This window comes from Lithobates pipiens, unplaced genomic scaffold, assembly GCF_037356315.1.
Source record: "Lithobates pipiens isolate NorthernLeopardFrog02 unplaced genomic scaffold, aLitPip1_a1.2 Scaffold_13, whole genome shotgun sequence".
NCBI classification, from domain to species: Eukaryota; Metazoa; Chordata; class Amphibia; order Anura; family Ranidae; genus Lithobates; species Lithobates pipiens.
The window spans coordinates 528,431,130-528,456,324 of NW_027507718.1; the positions used below are offsets into that span (position 1 = coordinate 528,431,130).

A 25,195-nucleotide genomic window follows, 5' to 3' on the forward strand; every position below is an offset into this window, starting at 1 on the left:
AAAATAAATTTTGCTGCTTCTCCTGAGTACGGGGATACCACATGTGTGGGATTTTTTGGGAGCCTAGCCACGTACGGGGCCCCGAAAGCCAAGAACCGCCTTCAGGTTTTCTAAGGGCGTAAATATTTGACTTCACTCCTCACTACCTATTACAGTTTTGAAGGCCATAAAATGCCAAGATGGCACAAAACCCCCACAGATGACCCCATTTTAGAAAGTAGACACCCCAAGCTATTTGCTGAGAGGCATGTTGAGTCCATGGAATATTTTATATTTTGCCACAAGTTGCGGGAAAATTACAAACTTTTTTTTTTTTTTTCACAAAGTTGTCACTAAATGATATATTGCTCACGCATGTCATGGGCATATGTGAAATGACACCCCAAAATAAATTCTGCTGCTTCTCCTGAGTACGGGGATACCACATATGTAGGACTTTTTGGGAGCCTAGCCGCGTACGGGGCCCCGAAAACCAAGCACCGCCTTCAGGCTTTCTAAGGGCGTTACAGTTTTGAAGGCCATAAAATGCCAAGATGGCACAAACCCCCCCCCAAATGACCCCATTTTGGAAAGTAGACACCCCTAAATTTACGGGTACACTAGTGAGACTAGGTAATAAATGGCGGGTGCCCTGAAACTATAAAAAAATAACTAACCAACCAGCGTCACCTGTAACAGTTATATGGTGATCACTGGTGAAAGGGTTAACTAGGGGGCAATCAGGGGGCTTTATGCGGTAGTATATGGGGGTCCCTGGCGCTATAAAAAGCTGCGGCGAACCTAAATACCTACCTGCCTAACTAGCGTCACCTGTGACACTAATACAGCGATCAGAAAAATGATCGCTTATTAGGCTGGGTTCACACTGGAGCGATGCGGGAACGCCACGAATGCGCGGCGGGTTCCCGCATCGCATGCCTCCCGGCGGCAGTTCACACTGCCCTATGCGAACTGCTGGGAGTGTCAGTGAAATGTTAATGACACCCCCAGATCAGTTCGCATATCGCAGTGCGATCTGCAAACTCGGATCGCATGGTGTGAACACCCATGCGATCCGATTCTGCTGCGGACCAAAAAAAGGGTCCCGTGTGAATTTGCGGCGGGTGCGGCGAATGGCTGAACTCGAATCGCAGAGATCGGATGTGATTTGCACTGCAGTGCGGTGCGAATCACATCCGTTCTCATAAACCGCTGCAATGTGAACCCAGCCTTAGTGACACTGGCGACGGGGGGTGATCACGGGGTTAAACCTTTATTGGGGGGGGTTAGGGGGGTACATTAGAACTAAAGGGGGCTAACCCTAACTGCCCTAACAGTTATTACAGTCACAAATGACACCAATGCAAAAAAAAAAAAAAAATGCATTGGTGTCACTGTGACTGGGGGGGCAGGGGTAATTGGGGGGGTGATCGGGGGGTAAAGGGGGGGGTGTGAGTGTGCCTGGCATGTTCTACTGTGAAGTGTCGTGTTGGTGCAACTCACCGATCCTCTCTCCTCGGTGTCGGAAAGAAAAATACCGACACGGAGGAGAGATTACATCACTTCCTCTCCTGTGTTTACATTACAGGAGAGGAAGTGATGTCACGAAGGATTTCCATTAGTCGGGAGCGATCACGAGGGGGTGGCCATGAATGAATGGCCGCCCCCTCATCCCGGATCGCTCCCGAACGAATACCGACCGCCGCAGGCACCGGGGGGGGCCCGATCGGGCCCCCCACCCGCGGGAAGGCAGGGACGTACAGGTACGCCCATATGCCTGCCCGTGCCATTCTGTCGACGTACATCGTCGTGCGGCGGTCGGCAAGTGGTTAATTATTGAATGTTTTTCTCACATATGCTCAAGTTTGTGCTTTCTTATGCCACGTACACACGGTCGGAGAATCCGTCGGAATGCGTCTTATCGGACCATGTCGTCAGATAATCCGACTGTGTGTGGTATGCATCGGACTGATTCCGTCGGAATATCCGTCAGACCCAATTTTCCAACATGTTGGGAATATTTCCCGACCAACTGGTTCGATCGGACATACTCCGATCATGTGTAGAGAATTTTGATCGGACCAAGTGCCACGCACGCTCAGATCAAATTCCTACATCAAAGCTATTGGCTACTAGCCTGAATCTAGTCCCATTGTAACGAAATAACGGCATCACGTTCTGAAAGATCGGATTTTTCGACAACTTAGTCCGACCGTGTGTATACAACAGTTTCGGACACAATCCGTCAGACTAAATCCGACGGGCAATATCTGACGGATTTGGTTGCCAAAATCTCCGACCGTGTGTACAAGGGCTTAGATATATGTAGCACACCTCTGACACCCCAAAGGCAGAATAGCACCTCCAGAGGCCAGGGCTGGGGTAACATTCTCTCCAGGGCTTAGTCCATGGCTAAAATTGGGGGCGAGAAGGATATTGGGTGCATGTTTATCTATGTAGAGTTTTATTGCAGAACGGTTAAGTAGGTGAGGGTTAGTGGTCTGAGATACCATAGCAGATCACTTACACACACTCCAGATCCAGATCAATGTCTAGCTTCACAGTGCCAGAACATTTAACCGACCTGGCAATACTATAAGCACAGTCCCACAAATTTCAGTGCGTTCTCCAATTGAGAAAGATCAGACTTATTCTTGGCTCTCTACAGCAAGGGGTTTCTCCTGGGTCTCCTCCTTGGTGCAGCTTCCTCCAGACCATTCAGGACAGCTTCAGGACCACTTGAGCACAGGTTCGCACCAGTGCATTCACAGACAACGCATGTGATTCACATCTATATATAATAAAAAATAAAGGAGGGGAAAGAAAAAAAAAATGAAACGGGGGAAGGGGTTTGAGAGGCAAGTGGGTAGGAAACAAAAAACGGAGAGGGGGAAGAAAGTAAGAAGGAAAAATGCCCAGAGTGAAAAGAATAAAGGAAAAGGGATAGGTGAAGGAAATTAAAGATAAATTGTGACATTGTACTAATAAACACTCCTTCAATACAACATGAACAGTGAGTGTGAATAGAAGATATATATAATCAAACAAGATTATATCGAATAATAATCAAAATGAATGAAAGCATAAAAAAATATATATCGTAAAAATTATGTGCAGTGCATAATTTGTGATAATCCAGCAATAAAGAAAAGAAAATGCCAAGTGCCAAAACTTACCTGTGCAAATACTGCAAAAAAACTAAAATATTACAACCAATATATTGAGCAGAAATTAATTATCTGTGCAGTCCATATAAATAAATGTGCAAACACTGCAAAAATACAAAGGACAAAACAAAGAATACAGGGGTAAAGTGCCAGTGCTCTATGAGTCATAGAATTAAGTGATCATGGAGTTGGACAGTCCATAAAGATGAATGTGCAAACACTGCAAATGCAACGATCAGAAACAGAAAATCCAAAGATAAAGTGCCAGTGCTCTAAGGATCATGCAGATATAAGGGTGAGACATTCCTTTCCTTCACTCCGTTCGGTGGGTGGATGGGTGTCCCCTTACCTTTCTGCTGTAAGGTTACAGCGTGGCCATAGAATTGAAAAGGGCCTCTCTGCGTCCCCAAACGGGATGTCCCCAGGGCGGGTATACCTCACAAAGGCGTAAAGGAGAATACTTGATAGTGTAGTAATTTAAACTCAAGCTCGTTTATTAAATAACTACAGGGTACTCACATTTAGAAGCAAAAACAATCAGCGTAAGTTCGAGTCGAACATCGGCTGTTCGCCTGTTCGCATGTTATTGTCATAAAAAGTGTTTAGGCATCCGGGTCCTGCCCCAGGGGACATATCAATGCAAAAAAAAGTTTTAAAAATTGCATTTTTTTCGGGAGCGAAACAATAAAAAGTTAAAGAATAAAAGTGAAATATTCCTTTAAATTTCATACCTGGGGGGGTGTCTATAGTATGCCTGTAAAGTGGCACATTTTTCCCATGTTTACAACAGTCCCTGCACAAAATGACATTTCTAAATGAAAAAAAGTCATTTAAAACTACATATACTATTATACTACATATACTACTATAATGAATTATCGGGTCTCGGCAATACAGATAAAAGTTATTGAGAAAAATGGCATGGGGACCCCCAAAAATCCATACCAGTCCCTTTGGGTCTGGTATGAATATTAAGGGGAACCTCAAGCCAAAATAAAAAAAATGCGTGGGGGTCCCCCCAAATTCCATACCAGGCCCTTCAGGTCTGGTATAGATATTAAGGGAAACCCTGCGCAATTTTTTTTTTGTAAAATGGCCTAGGGGTCCCCCTCAAAATCCATACTAGACCCTTCAGATCTGGTATGGATTTTAAGCGGAGTTCCGTGCAAAAATTTAAAAAAATGGCGAGAGAGTTCCCCCAAAAATCCATACCAGACCCTTATCTGAGCATGCAACCTGGCAGGCCCCAGGAAAAGAGGGGGGACGAGGGAGTGCCCCTCCCTCCTGAACCGTACCAGGCCACATGCCCTCAACATGGGGAGGGTGCTTTGGGGTAGTTCCCCCAAAGCACCTTATCCCCATGTTCATGGGGACAAGGGCCTCTTCCCCCCAACCCTTGCCCGGTAGCTGTGGGGGTCTGTGAGCGGGGGGCTTATCGAAATCTGGAAGCCCCCTTTAACAAGGGGACCCCCAGATCCCGGCCACCTCCCTGTGTGAAATGGTAACAGGGTACAAATGTACCCTTACCATTTCACAAAAAAAAGTGTCAAAATAGTAGAAATGACAAGACACATCTTGGGACAAGTCCTTTATTAAAAAATAATAATATTTGTATTATTTATTTATTATTATTATTTATTTATGTACCCGGGTGATCCCTCCCCCCTCTGGAGACTTCCCAATGGCTTCCCTGTGGGGTCAGAGGGGAAGGGCCACGGATAAAATCTGTTTCTGCAGAACCGACCAATTTTCAGTACGTGTGTATCCAGCTTTAGGGAGGCTCCTTTCAGACTTTGGACTTGATAAAACACAGTGGACCAACCTTAGCAGATGCACTGGCTCCCCAAATTGGACTGTGGAAAATATTTATATTTAATATTATGCATTTCATTTGGAAATTAAGGTCCCAGAGTCTGGAGGAAGAGTGGAGAGGCACAGAATCCAAGTTCCATGAGGTCCAGTGTGAAGTCGCCAGTGAGGATTTGGGATGCCATGTCATCTGCTGGTGTTGGTCCACTATGTTTTATCCAATCCAAAGTCAGTGCCACCCTCTACCAGGAAATTCTAGAGCACTTCATGCTTCCCTCTGCTGACCAGCTTCATGGACATGCTGATTTAATTTTCCAGCAGGACTTGGCACCTGCCCACACTTCTAAAAGTACCAATACCTGGTTTATTGATCATGGTATCACTGTGTTTGATTGGCAAGCAAACCCACCTGACCTTAACCCCATAAAGAATCTGTGGGGTATTGTCAAGAGGAAGATGAGAGACACCAGATTCAACAATGCAGACAAGCTGAAGGCCGCTATCAAAGAAACCTGGGCTTCCATAACACCTCAGCAGTGCCACAGGCTAATTGCCTCCATGCCACGCCACATTGATGCAGTAATTCCTTTTTTCAGAACTCTGTACACAGGGAGCGATCTGTCAATTACTTTGAAATTGAGAGATCATTAGTAAAAAGCAGCACACTTTACACAGTGTTAGGCATACATTTAACCCCTTGATCTCCCTAGATGTTAACCGCATCCCAGCCAGTGTCATTAGTACAGTGAAAGTGCATATGTTTAGCACTGATCACTGTATTAATGTTACTGGTTCCCACAAAGTGTCAAAAGTGTCAGTTAGTGTCTGATTTGGCCACTGCAATATCGCAATCCCCCTGTAAGTTGCTGATTGCCATCATTAAAATACTAGTGTAGTGCCAGCTCCTGAAGAGCACGCGCTATGTGTTTTTTCCTATTTAACATTCCTAAAACCACAGTTGGGTTTTAGGGTCAATTATACCAAATTATGGTTTCAGTACCAGTCTAGCTGGATTGCACTGGGTTCTGCTTGGCCACAGGTGACACTGTTACTATGGGCAAGTGCGAGAACGTAGTTTAGCTAGGTGCATTGAGTGCCATTCTTTCTCGGAACCAGCCCAGTGGGAGTGTCATCTTGCTGTGCATTCTGGGAGAGGGTACTTAAGGTACTGACATCACATGCTTCTGGGTTCCGGTCTAGAAGATCTTTCTGTTTTTTTGGTCCTGGTCCTCTGGACCAGCCCCCATGGCCCTCATGGCCTGGGGTGCGGATCCATCCAATTCCGAGTCTTGGGGCTGGCTAGCCCGAGGCAAAGTAACTGGAAGGAGGATTCAAAGGTGGCCCAGTGCCATCTCATCTGTGGAGAGGCCCAGCAACCGGAGAAGCAACCAGGGGAGGACTTTTTGGGAGAAGGCCACGCTGAAGAGCCTGGAGGCTCAGTTGAAAGACACCAAATGAATCTACATTCATACGGTATCACCGGACCAGCTGTGAGATACTGGTACTGTATGATAACTCTCTAAATTTATCTGTATCCTTCAGTTACATCCAAGTCTGTGGCAGAGACTTTATTCACAAGTGTTCTATATCAAGTCTGTGGCAGAGGCTTTGCTTTACTCAAATACTCTATCGGCTGCTAGGCCTAGTGAGAGGAGGTCTATCCGGTAGCTGTGAGAATCCAGTTCTGAGTGGCCATTCTCTGGATTTCTATAGTGAGAGACTTCCTATCTTTTGCCGTTCCAAGATTATCTGAACTTCCTACCTACCTAACCCTCTACCCTTCATTGAGAGACTGTTCTGTCTACTTGTTGTCAAATAAATATCCTAAAAGTGAATCCAGTGTCAGTTTCTGAAGTTCTTTGGGCCACCTACCCCGGGAAACCCCTAGACGTACACGTCGAGAAGGTAACGGTAAGCCCAATTAAACCAGCCGCTCCTTAGGGGGTCAGTGCTACACTAGTAAAAAATAATAAATAAATAAATAAATAAATAAATAAATAAAAACTCCAGTATACAGTATATCCCATAGTTTGTAGATTGTATAACTTTTGCACAAACCAATCAATATATGCGTTAATGGGATATTTTTTTTAAATTAGTGCTGATCAAAAACCACTAAAAAAAGGACATACATTTTGTTTGGGTACAGTTTCGCATGACTGTGCAATGTTCGGTTAAAGTAAAGCAGTGCCATATAGCAAAAAATGGCCTGGTCATGAAGGGGGTAAAATCTTCCAGGAGACAAGCGGTTAAAAAAAAAAAAAAAAAAATGTATCATTAGTACAGGTGATGAGATGGTGAATGTCATTCGAAAGTATTTGAAAAAAATTTTAGATTTGCTTTTGCTAACATTTGATTTTGGAATGAATGGCGTTTCCTAAAGGAAAACCACATTCGCTCAAGAGAGAAAAAATATTCCATCCCACTCCTTTAGACATGTGCAATTCGTTTCGTTCCAAATTAGTTTTTCAACGCATTTGACAAATGTGTTAATTCTGAAATATCCGAATAAACGAAAATCCGTTTAACAACTTCAGCCCCAGAAGGATTTACCCGCTTCCTTTCCAGAGCACTTTTTGTGATTCGGCACTGCGTCGCTTTAACTGACAACTGCGTGGTCGTGCGACGTGGCTCCCAAACAAAATTGACTTCCTTTTTTTCCCACAAATAGAGCTTTCTTTTGGTGGTATTTGATCATCTCTGCGGTTTTTATTATTTGTGCTATAAACAAAAAAAAGAGTGAATTTTTTTTTTAAAAACGCATTCTTTTTTACTTTTTGCTATAATAAATATCCCCCAAAAATATCTAAAAAAATTAATTTTCCTCAGTTTAGGCCGATACATATTCTTCTACATATTTTTAGTAAAAAAAAATAAAAAATCGCAATAAGCATTTATTGATTGGTTTGCGTAAAAGTTATAGCGTCTATAAAATAGGGGATAGTTTTATGGTATTTTTATTAATATATATTTTTTTCGATTTCTATCGTGACTGCGACATTTTTGACACATTTTTGAGACCATTGACATTAATACAGCGATCCATGCTATTAAAATTGCATTGATTACTGTAAAAATTACAGTAATGTCACTGGCAGTGAAGGGGTTAACCACTAGGGGGCAGGGAGGGGGTTACGTGTGTCCTGGGGAGTGTTTCTAACTGTCTGGGGGATAGGCTAACGGTGGCATGACACTGATGACAGGGAGCAGATGATCAGTGTCCTGTCACTAGGCACAATGGGGAGATGCTGTTTACATCAGCATCTCCCCGTTCTTCAGCTCTATGACATGATCGCAGGTATCCCCCGCAGAGATCCAGTCCGCGTGTCCCGCGGGCATGGTCACGGAGCTCGCGGCAGGCGCACACGCCTGGTGGGAAATTCAAAGTAATGTACGGGTACGTTACTTTGCCCAGCCGTACCATTCTGCCGATGTATATTTGCTGACAAATTTGAACATTCAAAAATTCGTAAATTCGAAAATCCCAAAATATGTGAACTTTCTAAAATATGAAAATCCGAAAAAACCGGAAAATGAGAAAATCTGAAATAATGATTAACTAATAATAACTTAAGTATTACTATTAAATTATAGGTATTGGAATTTGGCTGTAAGTGAACGCAACAAAACACAAATGTATCCGAAGGTACAAATTATCCGAAATCACTAATGCCGTATCTAAACGAATAGAACGTAATAAATTAATAAAAATAAATAACAATATTAATCAACTTTTTATTATTATTATTATGTATTATTAATTTGTTCTGTTCCATTTGTTTAGATGCGGCATTCGTTATTTCTGATAATTCATGACTTCGGATAAATTTTTATTCATTATGTTCAAACAGGCAAATTTGAATTCCAATACCTATAATTTAATAGTTAGTTATTATTAGTGTAGCTGCGACACCGTGGACAAGGTGTCTGCTATGTACAAATTTAGTTTTTACCTCAGAACAGTAAAGGGGTTCTGAGGGTTGATTGTGTAGGGTTAACTTTGACGTCAGTTTAGCTGGGCTATGTTAGAGTTCTGCCTGGTCTTGTGTACAGTTAATTGCACATGACAAGCTCAGAACCAGGCCTGGTTGGACGCTTTGGGTATCGGCGTTCCCCAGAACCAATCAGTGGGTGTGCCGAGCCCTGCTGAGGAGTCTGGGGAAGGTCCTTAAGATGTTGAAGTCGCGTGTTCAGGGTTTGTTCGTGAGGCGATAGTTGCCTGTTCCTGATTCTGGGCCGGGGTAGCCCCGCGAGGGGTCCCGGTCACGGGAGCGTGCGTCGCTCCGCAAGATGGTTCGTTTGACTAACCCCAATAGACCCGTCTGGTCTGTGGTAAGGATCCGTTTGTTCTCGAGTCTCGGAACCGGCCGGTCCGAGGCGCAGTAACTGAGGGAGGATTCAAAGCGTCCGGGTGTGCTCTCGGCTTGGAGGGCCAACAAGCTTGTGTAAGCGACCGGGGGAGGACTCTTCGGAGGAGGGCCAACAAGCTGGCATCCCAATAAGTGTCTGGTTGCTGGGTTGTGAAGGACAAAAATGAATCCACTCTTTTCCAATACTGCCAAGGAGGAAGAGAACTTTCCAGGTACTGAGGAAAAAGTTCCTGTTCACTTTCGGGTTACAAATTACTCAAGGTCAGAGATTTCACAAGTTCCGAATCAAAGTGCTGACTGCCATAATCTCTGGCTAATTTGTTCAGCTTTGAGGAACCCAGTTGCAAATGGCTACTAATGGGTGGTATTAGAGACTTTCTAGTGATTAGCAGTTCAAGGTGCCTGAGTTTCTTCACCCTTGCCCTCTGTTCCCATACGAGAATGTATTTATTGGATGTTACCCCTGCAAATAAAAACCTTTTCTAAAGGACTTTTATGGTGTCAGCATCCAAAGTGTTGGGTACTAACTCTGGGAACCCCTAGACGTGGAAGAACAAGCCAAGCAGAGGTAACCAGTAAGCCCAAAAGTCAAGGCCGCCCTATCAAGGGTTTTCTATCTTATTTTCAGATTTTTCAAATTTACAAATTTTCAAATTTACGAATTTATGAATTTTTTCGAATTTACGAATTGCAATCATAATGAATGACCTAAAAAAACGAAAAAAAAAACTAAATAAAAAAAACGAATGAAACGAAAACAAACACATTTTTCGGCGGTGCACATGTCCACACATTTTCTCCTCACTATGGTCAAAAATGAACGTCAGTTTGACCAAACACCTCAAGTATGAATTTCTGCAAATTGGGGATTTAGGAAGGCCGGCTTTTTCAACCCTAACACAGTTCTATCTACAATAAGAAAATCAATTGAAAGACATTTAACTCAGAAAAAAAATATGCTGACCATTTCCTACAACCAGGCATGATGTAATGTATCACATTTTCAGAGCGGAACCTCTTCCCTCAGCAATCGGTTTTGTGTTGGTAACACGCCTAGGTTTACAGATAAACTAGAAACGTGTACATGCAAGTCACCTATACACAGATTTCAGCCCATTCATATATGCACAGTTCAGCTCATTCATGTGACTAGGAGCTACAAAAAAAAAGTTGTTTTCATTTTAGTTAGGTAGTACAGGTTTAAGCATATGGGTACAAATGCAAACAAAAGGATACAGACAATAGCAACATAAACAATGATCAATGTATAGCTGAGTGGTCAATAGCTTTTCTGATTACTGGGCAAAACCAGGACATGAGCACTTGTGCAGAGTATATATAGGCCATTCCTCCCCTATCATGTACCAGTGCAGACTAACAGGAGCACATTGACAAACCAAGCAAAATGGGAAAGGTAAGAAATTGTTAACATAAATCTAGTATGAGATCAGAATAGGATAGGGTCAGAATGGACTGTAGGCACTAGGGATGGGCTGTCTGTTCGGTTCCAAAATGAGTTAGCCCTTGTACACATGGTCGGAGAATCCGTATGAATGTGTCCTATCGGACCGTGTTGTCGGATAATCCGACTGTGTGTGGTATGCATTGGACTGATTCTGTCGGAATATCCGTCGGACCCAATTTTCCAACTTGTTGGAAATATTTCTCGACCAACTGGGCCGATTGGACATACTCCGATCATGTGTAGAGAATTTTAATTGGACCAAGTGCCATGCATGCTCAGATCAAATTCCTACATCAAAGCTATTGGCTACTAGCCTGAATGTAGTCCCATCGTAACGAAATTATGTCATCACGTTATGAAAGATCGGATTTTTCGTCAACTTTGTCCGACCGTATGTTTGCAACAGTTTCGGACAAGATCCGTCGGACAAAATCCGACGGGCAAAATCCGATGGATTTGGTTGTCGAAATCTCAGACCGTGTGTACAGGGGCAAAGACTCGAACATTGGCTGTTCGCCCCGTTCGCCGAATAGTGAACAATTTGGGGTGTTCGTGGCAAATTCGAACGCCGCGGAACACCCTTTAAAAGTCTATGGGAGAAATTAAAAGTGCTAATTTTAAAGGTTAATATGCAAGTTATTGTCATAAAAAGGGTTTGAGGACCTGGGCCCTGCCCCAGGGGATATGTATCAATGCAAAAAAAAGTTTTAAAAACAGCCGTTTTTTCGGGAGCAGTGATTTTAATTATGCTTAAAGTGACACAATAAAAGTGTAATATTCCTTCATACCCGGGGGGGGGGGCTTGGGTGTCTATAGTATGCCTGTAAAGCGGCGCATGTTTCCCATGTTTAGAACAGTCCGAGAGCAATATGACATTTCTAAAGGAAAAAAAGTCATTTAAATATACTCGGGGCTATAATGAATTGTCGGTCCGACAATACACATAAAAGTTAATTCATAAAAACGGCACGGAAATTCCCCACAGTGGAACTTAGGACCGAAATTAAAAAAAAATGCATGACGGTCCTCCTAAATTCCATACCAGGCCCTTCAGGTCTGGTATGGATTTTAACCGGAACTCCATGCCAAAATGGCATGGGGTCCCCCCAAAAATCCACAGCAGACCCTTATCTGAGCACGCAATCTGGCAGGCTGCAGGAAAAGAGGAGGGGACCAGAGAGTGCCCCCCTCCTGAACTGTACCAGGCTACATGCCCTCAACATTGGGAGGGTGCTTTGGGGTAGTGCCCCCCCAAAGCACCTTGTCCCCATGTAGATAGGGAGAAGGGCCTCATCCCCACAACCCTGGGTGTTTCCTGGTATTGTTGTCATATACTAATACAAGACTGATGGAGTGCTTGGTGTTTTACCCCCCATCCTCCTCTCTTGGTCCCAGAACATGGCCCCCTGCAAAGCTCGGTTGACTATGCAACCACCCGGAGGACGCCGGGGGGACATGCAGCAACAATGGGATCATTGGACAACTACAATCCTGCAATGCTGGTTTGTGCAATACATCCTCATGTCTTCATCCATCCATTGAATATAAATCCCCCGGAAGAGACCGGAAATTGCAAGGGTCGAAATGCATTGGGGTTTTTCATGTGGATACATATGTTACAATTACAATTGGCAAACCATGCTTGTACATAGAGTATTTTTTGCTATGAGTGATGTTCCATGTTTGCGTTTTTGTGTCGCACCACCTATATGGATGATTCATCATTGTTCATGTGAAATTATTATTGTCTGTTAAATAAATTATTTTTTTACATCAACCATTTTTATACAAATTCTCTGCTGCTAAAAATCCCCTGGGGAAACTTTCTGAGATGGTTTTTGACAATTCCTTTATTAATCTCTCTAATCTCTTCTTTCTCTGCTTCTTTTTCCCTATTCTTCTGGTCTTCGTTACGTTTTCTTCCTCCATCTTGTTCTTCCCCCGCTTCTTCCTTTTCTTCTTTCTCCGGTCCTATTCTTCTTCCTTCGATCTTCTCTTCCGCATCTTCCTCCGGATTCTTCCCCGTTTCATACTCCAGAGTCCAGATGATCCGCCTCAATGGGAGGCTCTTGCTGTGTGATGCTTCTGTTCTTCTGACACTTCTTATATAACTGAGGGTGGGGCCACCTGGTGACTCTGCCCCCTCTAACGCACAGGTACATCCCTATGGCTTTCCCTGTAGCGTCAGAGGGGGCGGGGCCACCCGATAACGTAACGGGTGACCCTGCCCCTCTCTGACACCGCAAGAAAGCCATAGGTAATTCCCTGTGCGTTGGGAGCGGGGTCACCGGGTGGCCCCGCCCTCAGTTATATAAGAAGTGTCAGAAGAACACAGAGAATGCCATTTCTGAACTCTTTCTTTTCTAATAATTTTTATTCAGAAAAAGTACACGATCAACATTTACCATCGTAGTAGGGAGTAATGGTACATTTAACAAATTGGTTATGAGTCAGTTACATCACAAACTATCTTGTATTTATATGAGGTTTTGTGTATCATCGCCCTCATTTTAGATTTACATAGTATGGCCAAACCTAAACTGAAAAAACTCCTAGGTGGTGCGCAGGTGTACTCCAACATGTAGCATGGGGAATCATGGGGGGAGGATCCCCATCTCCCTTTGTTACCACTACTAGGTGCAACCAACTAATTTAACTTCCGAATGGGCCCAGGGGCCATAATTGGTCCATGGACCCTTAGAAGCAAATTCAAGTTGAAAGAAAAGAGAGAGAAGGGGGGTGCACTCCGGCCCTGGAGAAAAGTACTCCCGAGCGAATCCCATCTCATTATGTAGCCGAGACGTAGTTAATCCAGGGGTCCCATATTTTGTCAAACAAAGCTACCTTAACGTTTAGAATTGCAGAGAGGCGTTCATTCACCATTATCCATGATAGTTTAGATTTTAGCAGATTTCTGAACTCTTTCTGAAAATATTAGTTGTCTGTTAATCCTTATTTCTGTTTTTGATACTTTAACTCCCTGACCTAAAACAAGAAATCCGGTTAGACATTTTTACTTTATAATACTTCTCAGTTGTTATGAGCTAGGGGATGGTGGACTCTTTGGTTCATCAGCATGGTTGAAGTAAGTGTCAACCCTAAAAAAGCCTGAGGTGCAAAGTCCGAGAAGCAACTTTGTATTCAGCAGCTTACCGTGCAAGGAGTGACGGGCTTTGCTGCATGTTCCTAGGTTGTGGCCCTTACATGCACCAGTGCGGATGGAAGCTGAGCAGAAAAATAAGACAGTAAGACTAATGCCGCGTACACACGAGCGGATTGCATGACGTACTTAGTCCGTCATACAATCCGACGGACAATCCGACGTACTTTCCACTGAACGGACTTGACCACACACGGATACACAAACAGTCCGACGAAAGCTTGCGCGATGACGTACAGCACGTACGATGGGACTAGAAATAGGAAGTCCAAGACACAGCAAAGCCCTGTAAATCCTTTCTGGGCATGCGCCATTCTTAGTCCGTCGAACTAGCATACTGAGGACCGTATTGTCCGCTGAAACCAAAGTACGACGGACAGATTTTTGGAAAAAACGAAATTCTTAGTACTCCGGACTGCACGCTGAAAAAGTCCGCTGAAGCCCACACACGAGCGGATTGTCCGCTGAAATGTGTTTCAACGGACTAAGTACGTCAAACAGTTCGACCGTGTGTACGCGGCAAAAGTACTAAATCAATAAGCAGTCTTGGAAATGTGGACAGTCCAAAGGTTCAGGCAGGCTACAGATGCAAGGCCAAAGTCAATAACCAAAGAGAAAGCAACAGAGGAACTTGAGGGCCCCAAACCCCCAGGGGTTACAGGAAACAGTGTGGTCTCAGTAATGTATAGATGTTAATGGCATTCTAGAAAAAATTATAATCCTGCACAGGACCTTTTACAGCAAGCAATCATTTAGCGTACCCCTAATTGTGTCATAGTAGAGTAATTTGTCTGAGAAAAACAAGTAGCCAAAATACGTGAACCATAGTTTTATCACTAAAATATGAAACTCCTAATTAACCCAGTTGCAGCATCGGGAATATGACTTTTTACAATCCTTTTCTATGACTCCAACCACAGTGATAAATAATGCCACTGACCAGATGTATTGACCCCGAAGAAAAAGAGGCCAAATGTGCACATTATAGTGATAATCCACTGATGATCCCGGTCACCAAATGTTAAAGATGCACATTCACCAGATCTTTCGATTTAATTATTTTAGAGGTCAAAAAGCACTTTCAGATCATCAGCAAAGTGACAGGGTCTTTCTGGTAAAGTTGATTCTCTGTGACTATGAAAATAAAGGGGACCATCTAATAGTGTAGCAATTGCATTTATAAATAAAAAAAAAAAAAATGAAGCAAAAGCAACCCACTGCCGTCCATCAGTCAAAGCTTCTCCAAATGTGTTTCGTCCTATAGGACGTCATCAGGAAGCCTTGATGATATCCCACTGGATAAAACGCATTGTATAATACGGTAATTGCACAACAATTATAATATCTTACATAAGAACGTTTACTTGAAAGATAGAATTTTTATGCCATGTTTGGATCATCTGTTTAGAGCTAATGAAAAATGTTTCAACATCCAATAACTGCTTTATTCAGATTTTATCCCACATACAGTAAGGCCGCGTACACACGCGGGGACTGTTCGCTCAACTTTGTCCGCTGAACAGTGTTTCAGCGGACAGTCCGCTCGTGTGTGGGCTTCAGCGGACAGTTTCAGCGGACAGTTTGACGAACAAAGTTTTTCGGAAATCCCGAAAAACTGTCCGCTGAAACTTGGTTTGAGCGGACAGTCCCCACGTGTGTAGGCTTGTTCGTCAAACTAAGTTCCGCACATGCTCAGAAAGAATTTATACGCCGAAGGTTGCATTGCAGTGTATAGGACATCGTTTTCTAGTCCCGTCGTACGTGCCGTTCACGTCATCGCGCAGGGTTTCAGCGGACTGTTCGTTCGTCGTGTGTGGCCAAGTCCGTCCATGCTAATTTTGAGCGGACTGTCTGCTGAAACTATTTGACGAACAAAGTTGAGCGAACAGTCCCCGCGTGTGTACGCGGCCTAACAGTAAACTTTCCCATGTCTATTGAACAGATCCACTTTGAGTAACTGTACATAGGATTATAAGATCAAGTAGTAATATTTATTTTATGGTTTACGTAAACTATTTGTTTTTTATACCACAGATCTTCTTCTACGAGGACAAAAACTTCCAGGGTCGCTGCTATGAGTGTCACTCTGAATGTCCCGACCTATCCTCATACTTCAGACGCTGCAACTCCATCCGTGTAGAAAGTGGAAACTGGATCCTCTATGAGCTCCCCAACTACAGAGGACACCAGTACTTCCTCCATAGAGGAGAGTATCCTGACTTCCAGCAATGGATGGGCTACAATGACTCCATTAGGTCTTGTCGTCTGAGTCCTCAGGTAATATAACAGTGTGCAACATAAATTAAAGCATTCAATCGCCCTAGCTATTAGAAAATGTCTGCAATTAATATGTTTAGGCAACTTAACATATTAATGCCTGTGACCCAACCAATAAGTGTTAGGACGTTAGAAAACAGAGGCCCAAAAAAAAACCTTTTAAGCGGGAGTCCGCCGGGAGTTCCGTCGTTTTTTTTTTTTAAAAGCCAGCAGTTACAAATACTGCAGCTGCTGACTTTAAAAATAATGACACTTACCCGCCCAGCGCGCCTGCGATGTCGGCACCCGAAGCCGATCTCTCGATCGTCTCTCGGGTGCTGCCGCCGCCATCTTGGGTATGGGAATCAGGAAGTGGAGCCTTTAGGCTTCATTTCCCGTTTCCCTACTGCGCATGCGCGAGTTGCGCTGCGCAATAAGGATGGTCCCCGCTGTCTCTGGGATACGTGTGTTTCCCAGCAGGCAGCAGGGGACTTTCAGAAAGGGGCATAGATTCTGCGGAAAGGGGCGTAGCTTCTGCGGAAAGGGGCGTACCTTCTGCAGAATCTACACCGGAAGTGGGTGCAGATACCTGTACTGTACAGGTACCTGCACCCCCCTCCCCCCTGAAAGGTGCCAATTGTGGCGCCGGAGGGGGGGAGGATTCCAATGAGCGGAAGGTCCACTTTAGGGTGGACCTCCGCTTTAAACAGTACTTTCTCAACTAATATATTCTGCAATTTTTTGAAATATAAATGTGACAGCAAGTGCTCAACTGTTAGCTGATGTTATAGTGTAACAGATCTTCTAGGGTAGGCTTTCTCAATTGTTTAACCCCAGAGGAACCTGTCAAATATTTTTTAGGTCTTATGGAATCTCTGCTAAAATTATTTATTTGGGGTACAGTGGGAAGAATGTAATCCTTACAATGGTGATCAAATACTTACATACGGCTAAAATGATTATTGGTGTCATGTTGCTGACTTTACTGAGTGGCATTGAACCCAGAATTAATGAGGCACCATCAGATGGCAGGTTAAACAGCCACAGCTCAAGGAAACCCTAGTATGCCCTACAAGAACCATAGGCTTCCACAACTAGCCCGGTGCACAGGGAGCCTTTTTGCTCTCTCTCCCTCTTCTCCATCCTCCGGACTCTCTGGTGTATGTGCTCGCTAATGCCAGGGACCAGGCGCAGCCATGTTCATGTGACATCAACATTATGGTGGTAACCCAACTTAGAAGTGAGCTGTACACCCCGGGGTCTCTATCACAACTCGACACTGTCATACAGGTGCTTCCCAGTCCCACGATACATACATCTGCTCAGGATGCACAATTTTGAAAGAGACACCACATTGCAGTGATCCGTTCCACCAGTCCAGCTTGACTCTGCCACCTATCTCCCAATGAAAGAACGGGGTCATACGGACTCCATGCATAATTAACTCTTTTCTCGTCCGTACCATACCGTTAGGTCCCTAGGGTCTCTTGCACGTGGGCCTAATCCTGTTTGCACTGACCACTCAGGAGGTAGGCCACAAACTGCTCCCCTCACTATACATATGACCCGTCACCCCTGCTAGCATCACTCCTGCTGTCTGGCTGTCATATCATCCTTCTCTTGTGCTTGTTGCCCCTAGCAATGGGATGTCACCACTTCACCCGTTGTATGTGCATTACAGGCCCTGTTCTTCCATATGTCATTACCACTGTGCTCCCCTTTAAGTAACTTAATACCAAGCATTGCAAAGTTTCAAAAGCTTTACTGGACAATTTGAGCAAAGCAGTAAAACAAAGATAACAGTCTTTCCCTAAACTAATCCTTAACTCAATTTGTGGCTGCCCCAGCATACCTGCAGTGGCAAGATACAGCAGAGCCCACAGTAGCAGATTTTCAAAACTTGTGTTTTGCAGGGAGGACTAGAGGTCTCAACATCCCCAGGCATGTTGTCAGATTACTCGGGCTGATAATCTTCAGTGATGACAGTCAGAGTTTTTGGTAGCTGAAGGCAGAGAAGAGCAGAGCCCTCGGGTGGTTGCTGGAGGATCGGGTTATATCTCAGCAATCAGCCTACCTTGCTTCCTATGTGTCTGAAACTCCTGTAGGTAGTGTCTCCTTCCTAAATGTGTATGCACCACGAGGAGGGTAGAGCCCAGCAGAAGGGCCCCAAAACAAGAGACCCGGAAGATACAGTTAATCCTTCCCTTATCTGGGCAGATTAGTTAGCTTCAAAGCTACACAGTACAAAACAATAAAACAGCAAAACCACATGTAATGGCACTCTACAAGTATCTGCTTAAAAGGTCACTAAAGATTTTGAAACTGGAGTCAAAGATAACAGAAACATGTAGCAAAGCAGTAAACCCCTTTACAATCTTTAACAAATTTTTATTAGTGTACAGTAGAACAAGTACACAGTACGTAGTGACAATGTGATGAACAAGGCATTTTGACATAGCATCATGAGCACAACAGTGGTAACATATCCTCCTTGTACACAAATGCCTAGCCGGGTGGGCTAGGTTACTACGGGTGGAGTAGAACTGAAATGGGAGCACACTTCAGAGTACTCAACGGAGGCCAGGGACTCCGATACACCCTGGAACAGGTGTCCCCGGTCCTCTCTAGGTTATATGCACAGTCCAACTAGGGAATGCAGGTACTGCATAAGGGATAGTTTCAGGTTTGGAGAGGAGGAGAGGGGAGGGAGAAAGAAAAAGGCTTAGCCCTTGTACACACGGTCGGAGATTCCAATGGAATGTGTCCGATCGGACCATTTTGTCCGATATTCCGACTGTGTGTGGTCTCCATCGGACTGTTTCCGTCGGAGTATCTGACGGACCAAGTTTTCCAGCTTGTTGGTAAAATTTTCAGACAAAATGCTCCGATCGGACATACTCCGATCATGTGGAGAGAATTCCGATCGGACAAAGTGCCACGCATGCTCAGATCAAATTCCTACATCAAAGCTATTAGCTACTAGCCTGATGGTAGTTCTGTTGTAACGAAGATCGGATTTTCCGACCACTTCGTCCGACCGTGTGTATGCAACAGTTTTGGACAAAATCCGTCGGACAAAATCCAACGGATTTGGTTGTGGGAATGTCCGACCGTGTGTACAAGGGCTAAGAGTGAAAAGGGTAGAAGAGAGGCATATAAGAAGAGATTAGGTTTTTTTAAGGAGAAGAAGAAGAGGTCGGTCGGCCCAGGGTAGTATGCTCTAAAGTGGGGCAAATTGGGGCAAATTGAGGCAGATTGAGGCAAATTGAGGAGTACGTAACCCCTTTACAATCTATTCAAAAACAACACAAGTTTTAAGTGATATTTTTAATATTGTATATTTGACTGCTTGACATTTGATGAGTTGTTTTTTTTTTTTATCCTTATTTTGATACACATTATATAAAAAACAGCACCAAGGTTCCTTCCGAATCAATATCTATGAGAAAGAAGACTTCAAAGGTCAGATGATGGAGTTTACTGAGGATTGTCCTCATGTCCATGAGAGATTCCGTCACCATAACATCCACTCAGTCCATGTCCATGATGGCTATTGGATGTTCTACGAGGAGCCAAACTTCAGGGGACGTCAGTATTACTTGAGACCTGGAGAATACAAGAGATACAGCGACTGGGGAGCCACAAACCCCAAAATCGGGTCCTTCAGACGCCTCCATCATTCCTATTAAATGCTTAAAAACATTTTAAGTTTTCTGCTTCACAATAAACTTGATAAATAAACTTTTTCTGTTTGTCTTTCATTTATGCAATGTCAATTTTCAATGAGAATTTGTAAAGTGCAGCAACCTATACAACCAGTCAAAAGATCCGTATTAACTAAAGTCGTAGGATTTTTTTTTTTTCCTACAGTAAACTTGATTAAAAAAAACAATAACTGTATATTTGTAGTTATTAAAAATAATAACTGTCACTAGTATTTTGTACTTAACTACTTAGCCCTGTAAAATAATGTGAAACAACCTCTAATGGCATTGTATACTTTGCAGTAACCCAGAAAACCGGGTGTCACCCTCAGTCAGTTAAACACACCATTACACTTCAAAACCCCCCAAAAAAGCAGTGCTGAAATAAAAACACAATAAACAAAACAAATGAAATTAGGTGAATATAAATCCTCTCAGGAAACTCAGGTGTAAACTTGGGATAGATATTAGCTCTAGAAGGTATGAAGGTAACAAAAGTTTACGTGCCAAAGTAATACATTTACAATGGTAAAATAAAACACAGTCCGCCATAATAAATTGTTATATAAATAAATAAAACATTGGTGAAAACACATTTAATCCCAATGAACACCACTGAAGAAATGAATGGACTTCCAATAAAGCAATAGGTGTGGATCGCAGAAAGATTTTGATAACCCAGTTGGTAAACATCGCTAGAGTTGGGCGAACAGTTCACCCGAACATCGTCAGGTAACCTGTTCGGCAAACACTCGAATTTGCTGGGCACTCAGCAGGATGTTCGCCCTCTGAGCGGCCCACAATGCACTGCACTCTGCACAGTGCATTCTAATCCCTGATTTGGCAAAGATTTACCCAATCAGGACACAGTGAAGAGCTGGAAATTAAGGAGCAGGCTTCCTTAACAATGGATGAGCCATCAGCTGTCAACAGGCTTCCCTGCTGACAGCTGAATAAAAAAAAAAAAATGCTGGAAAAAGAAAAATGAAAAAAAAAAACGGTGTGGGGGTCCCCCAATCCATATCAGTCCCTTTGGGCACCCCAGCCCCAAAGCACCCCCCATGTTGAAGACATAGCCTGGTATGGTTCAGGGGGGGTGCTCTCTTGTCCCCCCCTTTTATGGCCTGCCAGGCTGCATGTTTTGTATGAATTTTGGGGGGACCCCATGCCATTTTTTTTTTCATTTTGGCATTGGGTTCCTCTTAAAATCCATACCAGACACAAAGGATCTGGTATGGATGGGGGGGGGGGGGGGAACCCCCACACATTTATTTTAAACATTTTCTATTGCTGGCAATGATATTGTATTGCCAGCAACAGAAATTTTATGTTTTCCTTTATAAATGTCAGTTTTGCTGCAGCAGGTTCTATACATGGTACAGATGTGCCATTTTACAGGCAGACTAAGGCTGGATTCACACCTATGGCATTTTTTGTGCTTTTTGCACTTTGCTGATTTGCTCTACAGAACGCGTTCCATAGTAAACCATGTTAAATGGACTGCAGTGCAAATCTGCAAAATGCAAAAAGCCCTAAAACTGCATAGGTGGGAATTCAGCCTTAGGGGACCCCCAGGCACTATATTTAAAGGAATTGTTCATTTTTATTGTTGCACTTTAAATATCATTAAAATCACTGGTCCTGTAAAAACAATCTTTTTAAAAAAAAAATTTGCATTGATACATGTCCCCCGGGGCAGTACTCAGGGCCCCCATACCCTTTTTATGACCAATTACTTGCATATAAGCCTTAAAAAGGGGCACTTATGATTTTTCAAGTTCGGATCCCATAGACTTTAATGGGGTTCTGAGGTTGGGTCCGAACTTTAAGATGTCAGAGAGTTCTGGTGCAAACTGAAGCAGGGGGAGTTCGGTCCAAATCTAAACACCACACACCACCCATGCCAAGCAGAATGGAGTGACTCCCAATTATAGAGTGCACAAACAGCACTTCATAAAACTTCAACCTAGGAGCATGGTTTATAATCTTAAATTGCAACGTCTAACTGAAATTTACCAAATAGGAAATGAGTGGAAATTTTTAAAAGCAACATGAGTTTTTTTTTCCTTGGTAGAGTAGAGGAAGGCTAGATCTCCTGTTGGATGTTTTGCTTCTGCCGGTGTCCCTGTTGCAGAGTTCCCATTACTTCTTGTCTGGTAAAACTGTTGTCAGTAGGACAGAAAGTAGGGGTGAATCCAGCAGGATAGAAAGTAGGGGTGAAGGATGCACTTTCAAGGTAGTGGTTTCTTGAAACCCCGGGCTTGCAGGAAGTGGGTTTAATGACACTGGCATCAATGAATCCAGAAGAGGACTGGTGATAAATCTAAAAGTCAGTCAGTCCAGCTGGGACCAGCTGAATTGTAATCAGTGGCTGTCCTCGTTTAACAGAAGTCAATCATTTGATCAACTTCGACTGAATTTGTGAAAAAAAAGAAAAAAAAATTCAAGTTCCTCTACCCCAGACTCGCTCATCCATGTCTTTGTGGTCCTTGCTTTGTGCACTGGTACGCAGTCATGTTGGAACATACAGGGGCCACCCCCAAACTGTTCCCACAAAGTTGGGAGCATGAAATTGTCTACAATGTCTTGGTATGTTGACACCTTAAGAGTTCCTTTTACTGGGGTGGGATGTGGCAATCCAAATGGAGGAACTCCTAATGGGAAAATTTTGCTAACGAGAGCATTGCACGACACAATAATAGAGGTATTGGAGGCTGACTCCTTTTGTTATAGGTATCCAACAATTAAAATGATATCCAGAATTTGAAAAACAGTTAACCACTTAAGCCCCGGACCATTTTGCAGCTAAGGGACCAAGCCCCTTTTTGCAATTTGGCACTGCACCGCTTTAACTGACAATTGCGCGGTCGTGCAACGTGGCTCTCAAACAAAATTGGCATCCTTTTTTTCCCACAAATAGAGCTTTCTTTTGGTGGTATTTGATCACCTCTGCGGTTTTTATTTTTTTGGCGCTATAAACAAAAAAAATCGTCAATTTTGAATAAAATTCTATATTTTTTACTTTTTGCTATAATAAATATCCCCCAAAAATATATAAAAAAACACGTTTCTTCCTCAGTTTAGGCCGATACGTATTCTTCTACATTTTTGTTTAAGAAAATCTCAATACGCGTTTATTAATTGGTTTGCGCAAAAGTTATAGCATCTACAAAATAGAGGATAGTTTTATGGCATTTTTATTAATATTTTTTTTTTACTAGTAATGGCAGCGATCAGCGATTTTTTATTGTGACTGCGACATTATGACACGTCGGACAATTTTGACACATTTTTGGGACCATTGGCATTAATATAGAGATCAGTGCGATTAAAAATGATTCCCGCACTGCACTGATTCCTGTAAAAACGTCACTGGCAGTGAAGGGGTTAACCACTAGGGGGCAGTGTAGGGGTTAAGTGTGTGTGTGTTTTTTTTTTACTGTAGGGGGCGTGGCTGGGCGTGTGATGTTACTGATTGTCTTTCCCTATGACAGGGAACAGACGATCAGTGACAGGCTCACTAGGAAGCACGGGGAGAGGTTTGTTTACACTTACCTCTCCCCGTTCTTCAGCTCTGTGACCGATCGGGTCCGCGTGTCCTGCAGCCACGGTCACGGAGCTCAGAACCGGGTTGCAAGTGCGCCGCCAGTGGCTCGCATGCGACCCACGGCTGGGCACTTAAAGGGCTTGTGCCCAGCCGTGCCATTCTGCCAACGTATATCGGCGTGAGTCGGTTCTTAAGTGGTTAAAAAGCTGATGAAATATAAAGGGTTTAATACATATACTCCCATTTGGAATAATAGTAACTTGCAGGAAATCCTTTCCGATAGGAAAAAATAAGGAAGGGGAAAAACAGAGAATTAAGAGATTGAGACAACTTTATGTGGGAAATACCCTTAAAAAATTTGATGAGTTGAAAAGGGAATTTAATATACCCCCAGAACACATATCACACTTACCTTCAGGTGAGCCATGCTTTGGATGCCCAATTCAGAAGCCAACCTCTGCAATGGAAAGAAATCCCCCTTTTGCAGCATATATCCCGGAGGAGCACTACCAAGGGCCTGATCTCAGAAATATACAGGCAAATAAGTAAAGAGGCTAATGGGGAGGAGAAATTAGACTCAGTAAAAATAAAACGGGAACAGGATTTAGGGGTAATACCCCAGGAACAATGGAGGAGAATTTTAGAGGCATCCTCGCCGGTATTGTTCTCCCGTCGCAGAAGATATCGCATTTAATGTTGATAAATAGAGCATATTATACCCCTAAACTATTATTTAAGTTTGGAAAAAGAGCTGATGATAGCTGCCCGAGATGCCAAGGATCTGGGGATCTCCTACATATTCTGTGGAAGTGCCCCAAACTGTTCTGTTACTGGGAAGGAGTGATTAACATTTTGAAAGAAATGTTTGAAATTGGGTTGGAAAAAGAGGCTGTGGTATGTTTACTGGGATATAGGCAGGAGCAGGGAGAGAAGAAAAGCACAACGGTAGATATTTGGAGAAGTATATTTCAAGCCAGGAAGCTGATTGCAACAAGATGGCAATCAAAGATGCCTCCTACAGTTAGAAATTGGATAGATACAGTGAATGAAACCCTTCCCAAAGAAAGAGCAGATTATGCAAAGAGACGCAAGACCCTGGTTGGAAAGAAAATATAAAAATGTAATAGGAAGTTAATATATAGAGGTACTGGTAGGGGAAGGAGGGGGAGAGGATAATAGGAATATGATAGAAGTACCAAACCTATAAACAAAGACAAAAGGAGAAAGTGGGGGTGGGCCAATATATTTGCGATCTCCCTGTTGCGTCTCTTTGGTTGACTGCCTTTTTTTTCTCTTATTTTTGTAGCTTTGATGCATCCTCTTTAAGATGCTCTCTTATATTAAGGTTTGGGGATTAAATAACTCTATGAATGTTAATGTAAATGATACCTGATAAAGTAATATACGTACAATAAGTTTTAATAATTTTGTAATAATATTTAAAAAATTCAATAAAGAATAAAGTTATAAAAAAGAGGTCCCTTTACTGGAACTAAGAGGCCAAGTCCAACCCCTGCAAAACAACCCCCACACCATAATCCCCCCTCCACCAAATGATTTGGACCAGTGCACAAAGCAAGGTCCATAAAACACGTAATCGGCAGTAGAGCACTCCAAAATGTAGCAAAATCAAGGTCCATAAAGACATGGATGAATGAGTTTGGAGTGGAAGATCTTGACCGGCCTACAAAGAGTCCTGACCTCAACCAGATAGAACACCTTTGAATTAGAGTGGAGA

The 25,195-nt window shown here is 43.2% G+C and overlaps 2 protein-coding genes across 2 annotated transcripts in view; both read left to right on the top strand.

Annotated features, from left to right (window-relative positions):
* The first annotated feature begins 10,633 nt into the window (after positions 1-10,633).
* On the top strand, positions 10,634-19,947 carry LOC143975676 (gamma-crystallin-3-like). The gene is made up of 3 exons (XM_077478170.1): positions 10,634-10,739; positions 15,985-16,227; positions 19,620-19,947. The coding sequence occupies exons 1-3, from the start codon at positions 10,731-10,733 to the stop codon at positions 19,893-19,895; spliced, it is 528 nt and encodes a 175-aa protein (XP_077334296.1). The 5' UTR covers positions 10,634-10,730; the 3' UTR covers positions 19,896-19,947.
* The window catches only part of LOC143975673 (gamma-crystallin-3-like), a 72,705-nt gene continuing 58,213 nt past the window's right edge, over positions 10,704-25,195 (top strand). The window contains exon 1 of the mRNA XM_077478168.1: positions 10,704-10,739. Coding sequence (XP_077334294.1) covers positions 10,731-10,739 — 9 coding nt within the window. The 5' untranslated portion in view covers positions 10,704-10,730. The remainder of the gene's footprint in view (positions 10,740-25,195) is intronic.

What these genes read in the sequence shown, in the direction of transcription:
- LOC143975676 (XM_077478170.1), top strand. An exon ending in CTTGTCGTCTGAGTCCTCAG is followed by an intron (nt 16,228 to 19,619) that starts GTAATATAACAG and finishes TATAAAAAACAG; the next exon opens with CACCAAGGTTCCTTCCGAAT.